Source organism: Habropoda laboriosa, unplaced genomic scaffold, assembly GCF_001263275.1.
Source record: "Habropoda laboriosa isolate 0110345459 unplaced genomic scaffold, ASM126327v1 scaffold23, whole genome shotgun sequence".
NCBI lineage: Eukaryota > Metazoa > Arthropoda > Insecta > Hymenoptera > Apidae > Habropoda > Habropoda laboriosa.
In genome coordinates this window covers 1,996,225-2,005,726 of record NW_017100140.1, presented here as the reverse complement: position 1 = coordinate 2,005,726, position 9,502 = coordinate 1,996,225, and the positions used below count along the sequence as shown (strand labels likewise).

The 9,502-nt window shown below is 39.7% G+C and overlaps 1 protein-coding gene across 1 annotated transcript; it reads right to left on the bottom strand.

The window, feature by feature from the left end:
* Window positions 1-2,520: 2,520 nt before the first annotated feature.
* Window positions 2,521-4,289, bottom strand: LOC108570169 (proline-rich nuclear receptor coactivator 2-like). Its single transcript, XM_017931966.1, has 2 exons — window positions 3,508-4,289; window positions 2,521-3,124 (listed from the first exon to the last, which is right to left on the bottom strand). The coding sequence occupies exon 2, from the start codon at window positions 3,067-3,069 to the stop codon at window positions 2,665-2,667; it is 405 nt and encodes a 134-aa protein (XP_017787455.1). The 5' UTR covers window positions 3,070-3,124; window positions 3,508-4,289; the 3' UTR covers window positions 2,521-2,664.
* Window positions 4,290-9,502: the final 5,213 nt, after the last annotated feature.

Here is a 9,502-nt window from a genome sequence, read left to right as displayed (position 1 = left end):
AACAATCGCGACGATTCCTCTTCCGTCGAGAGCAGAAACTATTACGCAACAATTATCAAAGATTTACCGACTGTCGGGTATTTTCCGGCTCATATCAATATTACACATACGCTATAGAACCAACGAACAATTTTTCATTATTTTTCTCGTAGAAATTCAGATGAATGGAAATTTCACTGTCTTTCGAAGAACCTTGAACGAAGCAATCTACTACTAACGAAATGGAAACGAATACGAAGAAACTAGCCAAACCGAAAACATATGCCCCATGAAGAATAAATCGAATTACGAAAGTGAGAGGAACGAAGACGGATGTTGTTTGTTGTGCCTTTTTTTTCTTTTTCTTCGTGAAATCTCTATTCTCTTTCGCCTTCTATTTAAACCGCCGCACGGCACCGGTTGTCAAAGAAAGAAAAAGAGAACGAACCCGAGATATCATGCTCGATGAGAACCGGTTGCACCGAATTAAAACCAATGAAACTCCTGTTAGATTTTACATCAGGATTTTCTATCAACCATTCCACGTGATATACGGCTGTCAGATGCTATAGATACGATTAAAAATTTCGCCTTACAAGACTACGAAGATGGAGAAAGTAATCGAAAGTTCGAAATTGCACGTTTTTGCTATATCTTTTCTCCCTTTCTCTCTCTCACTCCCTCCTCCACACACATATATACATTCACACGACGCATGGATGCACTCATTTTCTTGAGATCTGCAAATACATACACCAAAACTTATATTTTCGTACATCACCCTAAAAACTAACTTACGCGAAAAAAGAAAAAAATGTATTATCTAAACGTAGAATGAAACCAATGTAATTTTTAAAAGAACAATGCCTTTCTTTGAATAAAAAAGAAAAATAAACGTATTAATTAAAACACTACATCAAGTAATTTGGTCAGTCTACATGATTAAATATACGTTTGCATTTTAGGTTACAAACAGGAGAAAAAGAAAAAAAAGAAAAAAAAATGCAAAGAAATTAAAAACGAACATTGTCATTCTTGCAATGAATTACATTACAACAGAATTATGCAATAATGTAATTCGAATGTGTGAAATGTTTAGAGGAGAAAAATTCACATAGAATTATTTGCAAAAATTTGAAATGTTTGAAAACATGTATTGCTGAAACATGTGCACTTAGAACTGAACCAAACATTCTTTTTAAATCTACAATTTATATCAAGTAATAAATGTTATCCAATGAAAGTAGAATTTTGAAGACAAATAAGATCATTATATATGATGAAATCTTAATGATAAGCCTCTGATTAGACTTTTTATATTAGGTAAAACTTAATTTTAAATTTGTCATTTATAGGAAATCTTCATAAAAATTTTGTTAACTTAAGCAAGAATGTTGCTTAACTACGAATTCACTGACAAAACTGAATAGTAATCATTCATCAACCATACATATCAGATCATTTTCTTCATCATTCATTCACTCAACCTTGTATCACATTCTTTCATCAATGAATTATGCAAATTTCAAAAAAATTAATCCATCTGTATACACACTGGAAACTCGTCATTTAAATCTTACATATTGCTTTGCAGAACTATTGCAAAGCTGCAAAATGAATAAGAATACCTTCAGTAACAGAGGAAGATATGTAAAAACCAAAAATTTTACTCTGATAAATCTTGCGAGGATAATTTGATTATGCTCTCAAGATTTGCTGAACTTATAAATTCTACAAAATCATTGACACCTTAACAGAAAGAAGATAATTAGCGATAGTCATTAAGTCAGAAACATACTGAATCAATACCTAGGTTTATGCTAAAGAGCAGTAGATGAATATATGCAACACTTAAAGTTTACCACTTATGTTGTAAATAAAAGTATTCCTGAATGAAAAAAAAAAATAGCAATAATTAGCACACATTCTGTGGCAAAATGTGTAAAGATTTTCGTAACTTTTTTCGAAAGAATTCCAGAGATGTAATTGAAAAGAATAAAACATATTGTCATGACCGATAATGCTAAATTATAGCAATTTTGATTTTTTTAATAAAGAAAAAGAGAATATATATAGCTATCATCTCTAAAAGTAGCTAATGCAGCTTTGCCTACGTCTTCGTACCATTTCGTCAAACAGATAATATAATAGTGTTTTGTGTGTATATGTGTATGTGTATGTGTATGCGTCTCTGCAAGTTAATCATATATAATAATAATCTAAAATACATACGTTTATATCTTCATAGACGGCGCATAATAGAATCGTTACAAGTTATCATATACTTGAATCACGGTCGCGCGGTAAGACGCACCTGCGTCTTTTATATGCTTAATGTTTGTATGCTTTGTATAATAGTTTAAAGAACGAATCGTGGTTTCTTTTCTTTTCTTTCACTCAACATCCTTTATCGTGATACTTGAAGACGCTGGTGCCCTGTACTAGTTGCAATATTACTTCTGTATCGTCCTTAGAGATTATCGCGCAGTTGTAAAACACTTTCGTTTTTTTTTTGTTTTTTTCTGTCTGTCTGTCTGTCTGTTTCAAACGAGCAGCTTGACATCACATACAAGACAAAAAAAAAAATAGATCCTTAAATCCAAGAGGTGGGACGATAATATCGTACCTGGCTCTTCGCTTTTAGGAGCTGGTTACCGTTTCTAGCGGCTTGTTGGTATTTAGGTATCAGGCTTGGACGTTTAATATCATCTTCAGATGATTTGAAATATCGCAACTCCTGTCGGCTTGCTGACAACTGGTCATCAGTCTCGTAGTCCAATGGCTCGGTGGTTTGGGAAGGCTCGCAGGAGACGGCGGCTCGGAAAACTTTGCACCCGCGTAGAAGCTATTCGTTGGACTGCCTCGCGGACTATACTCGTATCGTAATGGCGAGTTTCTAGTACCCTTCGACGAACCGTGCGGACTGCAGCTCAGTCTACCGGTCGAACTTCTGCCGTAAGATCTTCCACTGCTGTAGAAGAACGTCGACGATTTGATTGCACTTGAACGGTGATGATTTCGTTCGACGCCAACATTCGGCGACCCCTGCCGGTCCACTTTGTTGTTCAATTTTGGTACTGAATTCGTCATGGTTTGTATAGCGTACTCTCGACTTTTCTATCACTTACAAAGTCAACCGACCCGTCTGCAAAACGAATCGTTCCATGTTTTAAACAACTTACGTAAAGTTTATTTGAATTTCATCAGCAAATAGTAACACACACTCTTTGCATCATATTAAAGTAACGAGATAATTCAATATGTAACGTCCACAAGATTGACCTCGTATAAACATGATAAAAAAGTAAGGCGCACAATACGTAATAACACTGGATGCGTAAAAAAAAACTTGGAAGATTGATATGATTAGACTTTTGATGAATAAAAAAGACATGTAAAATAATTTGCTTATAAGAAAAGTAAATAAACGACATCTTTATTTTTCATTTCACGTTGCATTGAAATTACGCAATTACACAATGGGTGGTGAGGGGAATAATTAATTTTGAACGCGTCGGTGGGACTTACCGTATGATGTCCGCGGGCCACTTTCAAAAGATGCAACAAAGTTTTCGGCGGTGTTTGTATAGAATGATTTTTCTAACTGCGCAATAATCTCGAGATCCAGGGCAAAAGGGAAGGGGGAACGCGGAGGAATAAACTTTGGTGGGGTACCCCACGAACCTCCTAGTGAGCGCAATGCTACCTCGCCCTGCTTACTTTGAGTTCTCTCGCAGTCCTCCCTATTCGTGTTTTTTGCGAATTTGACCACATTCGGTGACCGTAGGTCACCTTTGCTTACACTTTTTTCCTTTCGCCGAACAAAATAACACCACACGCGTCGTCCGTATTCTCTCACTTCCTTTCAACGCAGCTGGAGAGGCACAAGATGGCGGACATAAGATGTTTGTTTTCGCTGCTTCGCACGGATTTTTCACAATACGATTACCGTTCGACAGCGAAACTTCTTTCCGTATTCGTCCCCTCGAAACGCGCACGCGCGCGTACACATATGTTCGTGGAAACGTGAAATTAACTTTACAGTGATTATTCCGATTCGAGACTGTATATGTACGCACATTAAACGACGTTCGTTCTATTTTAAAAACTGATGTATATCATCCGCCTAAACAGCGCCCGTCAATTTCTACCTCTTCCCTTTGCTTCTTTCTCCCACTTTAATAACCTCTTTCTCGCCACTTCGCCTAACTCACACAACTCACTCGCTGAAACCGGATACTGCGATCGAACTCGTAAACTACGTGCTCATAAGCACAATCCTTCTCCAATACTGTCTCTTGCCTTTGTGAGACGCAAGCCTATCTTAAGGATTATGAACATCTCCCACCAGTCAAGTCCAACCAATACTTGAGTGTGTTTCCAATCACGTGACCCCGTTTGTCCAATCGCATCGATTCTCTCTCGGCCGTTTTCGACTTTTTTCGTACAGTTTGGTATATTTCGTTTAAAACCATTATATAAATACAATTTTGAAATACTGCACATGGGAGAAATATCTTTAACTTTTTTTAAACTTCGATGTTGTACTTTCGCTTTATATTTAATAACAAAATCATTAGATAAACTGATATTGTGTGTAACGATCGGAAGGTAAAGCACGCCGATTGGTCGAACGTAGTGAAGCACGACACCTTGTGATACAGGTCTGAATTTAAGAAATGGTTTTACACCCCTTACTGTTTCCTTCCTTGTTTATCAGATTACCTTTATCAAAGATAAACGGGAAATTCGTATCTATAGCTTGAAAAGTTCGAAAAGATCTCTAAAGGAACATAGAAGGAAGCATACGTAATGGGACAGGTAGTGGGGTCAAGAACTATAGCACTATATGATTTCTCCATAGTCTCTTTCGATTCTTCAAAATCTTTAATTTTATACTATTTTTTTCTTTAAAATTCATTTTACATTTTAAAAACTACGTTAAAAATACGAAATTTACAAAATTTTTTAGTTCCAATACCTTTGCATATGTGAATTTAAAAAATTATAAACATATAGTTTCTAGATTGGATTTGATGTAACGCATAAAATACTACGATGTAGGAACTGAAGGTGAAGTAGTCTATGGAGATACATGGTGGGGAAAACGACCTCCCCGCTGCTCTCCCAACGCCAGGGATCTTTTAAAACTTCCGAGGTGTATAAACGTGCATACGCCGATGATGCGTGGAGATTCAGCATAAACCGAAATATTTCTTGTTCGCAAACAAAACATGACAAAAGTATGGTACTACTCTTTCAACATTATTTTTCTCCGTCGATATCGGTAGAAAGCAACGTGACTATTACGAGAGACAAGCAAGTGGTGCCGCCATTAACCCACGGCGAAATAACCGAAGTTCTTGTAAGCGTTTGACGTCAGTAGCAAAGAACGCTGATAATCTTGCGACGCAGATATCGCTACGCGGAATATCGGAGGATATCTTCGGTGGTTCACGGGCGAGATTAATCGAACATATGAACGTACTTGGTGGTTTATGGTTGAACATACGGCCTCGGGAATATCGGTAGGCCCGTAATAATGGGCGGGGTCGTGGCTTGGGTTGAGTGAGAGACATGGAGCGACCTCAGTGTTCTCAGTGGTGAGCTGCACGGCCATCGCCGACCGTCGGTTTCGCCTAGCGCAACCACGACGTACTCTGCTATGACATCGCTCTGAAAAATCCCAGATTATCCCGGTTAAAAGGTAGGAGTTTTCCCTCCGAAATTTGGATGCGCGCTGTCTCTCTCTCTTTCTCTCTGTCTCTCTATAGTTCTTTATCTCTCTCGACCCTGTCTTTTATTTCCACCCCCTGATGGTGTGCTGTACCCAACCACTTCCATATCGCTTTTTCGTAGATTTCCTGAACGCGTATCTCTGGTGACTGAACATGACAATTCTTTTCGTTCCCCCGAAATACTACTTCCTATGACACCCACTATACATATTGTATCCTTTTTCCTAGCTTTCCCTTCATCCTGTTTTTTCCTGTCTCTCCCACCACATTCGATATACACGCATTTGCCCACGTTCTTTGTCCGCTCGGTTTCGTATTTGGCTTTCGTTGTGGTACTCCAACCTTCGATTTTTGGTAAGTGTCCTTCGTAAACAGAGGATGCACACACAAGCGTGAAAACGTCCCTTACATGCACCAGGAAAGATTTCTATGTGTATGTGTACATTGCATTCGTTTGCACCGATACGCACCTGTGATGCATACGTTTTTCCGATCTTGCTCAGATGCGTCCCTTCCCCCGTCTACCGTCTTTTTCCTTTATCTCTCTGGTTCGTATTGAGATCTATGCATATATACGTCCTATGCTGACAAATGTATATACGTATATGTGTGTGTACACAGGGTTCGTCTGCTGTTTGTATATGTGCAAGTGTACACTAACGTGCATCGCGTGTATGTGAAAGTACGCGTCGTAGCAAAAGCTTTCTTCTCAAACTGTTTTCGGGCTTCGCTGCTTCGTTGTGTTTGTGCAACACCGCCGTGGTATACGTTGTACTTCATGCATACCCTTATTGCCGACGTAACGAGTATGTAGATGAAAAAAGAAGCAGCAGAGACACCGTTTAAAGTGGAAAATGTTACAAATTTATTACCACGTTGATTCATGCTTGAGAATTATTATCATAGGCACGCATGTGACGTGCAAATCGATTATTCGCTTAGTTTACATGTACATATCGATAGGAATATTAGTTTTCTATGCATAGTTGATAGTGAAACTTCGTAGCTTCGACCAATATACGCGTATAACGATTCTTGGACGCTTTCTTCGAAATTAACAGTTTAATGATAGTTACTAATCGGGTATATAATCTGGTCTCGTGTATCAGTGATAAATGCGTCAAATTAACTTTTAGGTTAACCACAAATATATTACATGTAATAAAAAATAGATACATCCGCTTTAATGTTGTATATATACATATCGTAATTTTTAAAATAAACTGTGACGGAATTGAGGAATTAAAGCCTGCTACCTTGAGTTATTCAAATGGTCAGAAGTTACAAGCAACAATCGCGATCTTCTTACCGCTCCATAAAGTCCACGCTCATAAATGCATAGAATTTTTCAATAGTACTTCCACAAGACTGCTCGTACGTAAGAGTTCGCATATACGTTACGAAGTAATGATGACTAACATTTCTTGCGTTTATTGCAATTATAATTCTTCTATTTTTAACATTACTTTTTATACAGAATAACATTTTTATTTTTATTTATTTTGTATAGAAGAAACTGAATCGTTAATACAATTTCAACAAAAAAAGTCACTTTATACAACGTATTCGTTGGTACATCGTTATGTGGTATACCTAAGGCATCGTGAAAGCAATGATAATTTAGTCATACGGATATCTTCCGCGCACAGCTTCCCCGATTATAGTCGAATATAAATTTACTGTGCGGAGAACGCCATTCCCTATAGCCTGGTAGCCAACTCTATGGCCGTACGAGCCTTTAAACGTCCGGTAAAAGTTCCGCGAAAAATAAGCCCTTAGTAGCCTCGAAGAACTTTACTGAAACTTATACAGAGACCAGCAATAAACTATGAATATTCCTATAAAGATATTTCACGAAAAATTACAATTCATAATTCTATAAAGAGAATTCTAAAGCTTAGAGAGTCATAACCTCACTTTGTATTCCATTAGAAATCTATAGTACTCATCCTTCGACCTTCCTTTCAAATACATACACTTTATTAGTCCTTGAACCATAATTATACACCGATTAGCCGAGTAACCTAAGCATTTGGACGGCCAGTATACAATAGTATAATAATTTGAAAAATTATTTCCCGTTCCTTGCATTCATGACCCGGGTAGCCATTTCTGAATCATTAATCCCTATAGAAAGTCGATTGGAAACGTGACAGACCCGATTTCGTGAGGAAGACCCAGATTCTGTGAAGATGGGGCGGACCCGCAGCATGGGAACCGTATCGACGATAACACGGGCGTCGTGGCATTAGAGGCACACGGCGTTCTCTCGGCCTCTCGTGTCAACACATTCCCGACGCCCACTACGAGTGACGCATGCGCCCTAAACGGCCGGAGTCGCTCTTCTTCCGTCGCTCCTTCGTCTCCCCGTCCCTCACCGTCGTGGTCTGCCTCTGCCTTTCTCACTCCCGCTGATTCACTTGCTCGTTCTTTCGGTTCTCTCGCAACGTGCACACAAAGGCTCCCTTCTGTTCCTTGGATACGCCCCTGGCTTTTGTACGGGCACCCTTGCTTTCGCCACCAGCCTGGTTGGTTCGAAATTCCTAATTCACCAAGGGGGTGCATAGACAATGCAGATCGTTAAAACAATTTCTGACTTTAGTGGATTCTTCGAAGGCGGTCAACGAATGAAAATTATACCTGAACCTGATATTCCATGATGTGTAGCTCCTTTTTAGACCCTTCGATATGTACGCCCCTGGCAGGCGCGTAACCTAATCGTTCTTCCCCCTCCAACGAGCTGAACGTAGCTGTGTCCCCTCCTCTTCCGCTCCCACTGCACACACCAATTTTCCAATTGATAAGGGTGCACAGTTGATACAGACTAACCCTATCCCTCCGTCCTCTCTTTCACTGTCGGTCCCTCTTTATCCCCCTCCCCTCTCTGCCTTCTCTTTGTCGCTTCGTTCTAAAGTTAACATCGTCACGGCGATAACGTTGGTTTGTTTTTCGAAAACATCGAAGCAGCCAGTATAACTCGTTTTTGTACGCACCTATGTAGAGACACGTACGCACACACACACAGAGAGAGAGAATGAAAGCTGTTCTCAAACGGAGCGTGGGAACTGCGGGAAATTTAGGAAGTAACTTTTTTTTTTTAAGTTTCTTCTCTTTTTTCTTTTTCTTTTTCTTTGTTATCGGGAAACTAAAGTCGAGAAAATTCAAGTCCGGTATCGAACGGAGATCTGGGTAAAAGCAGGAGGGGAAACTTGTTCCTAGCGAGCAGCCGAGCCGTACGTTACGTAAAATTAACAATCATGTTCCGAAACTCACTTTCCCGTCTGGGATTTCGGGAGAGGGAAGTGGATGGCATGAGAATGTTACGAGGTAACGCTGGGTAGCCCGACCACGGAGCCAACGGTAGTACCCTGGGCCGCACAATGCTGTCCTTTAACGGAGAAATGGTTTTTCCTAGGCGATCAAAAAGTCGGGCAGAGTGCAACTTCTTTCCAGTCGGTCGCCTTGTTTCGTTTCGTTTCGTTTCCTGCCGTGCAACGAGAGAGACGCACAGATCTCCGGCCAGCTCTTATAAAACACTTACGTAGAATAAGTTGAGCTTTGACTCGACGCGTGACGCGTATGACAGCTGTGCCGCAGCGTTGCCACGTGTTGACTTTGGCTTAACCTAAGTGACCAACTTGCTGGCCAAGCATGTGCATTCTGATTATCTTACGTTCGGGTATTGTTGTAATACAACCGTTATGACACGAACGGACGTGAATTCGCTTAAAAGGGGAACGAAGGTGTTGCACGGCGAAAACATAGCGCAACTCCGTCGACATTGT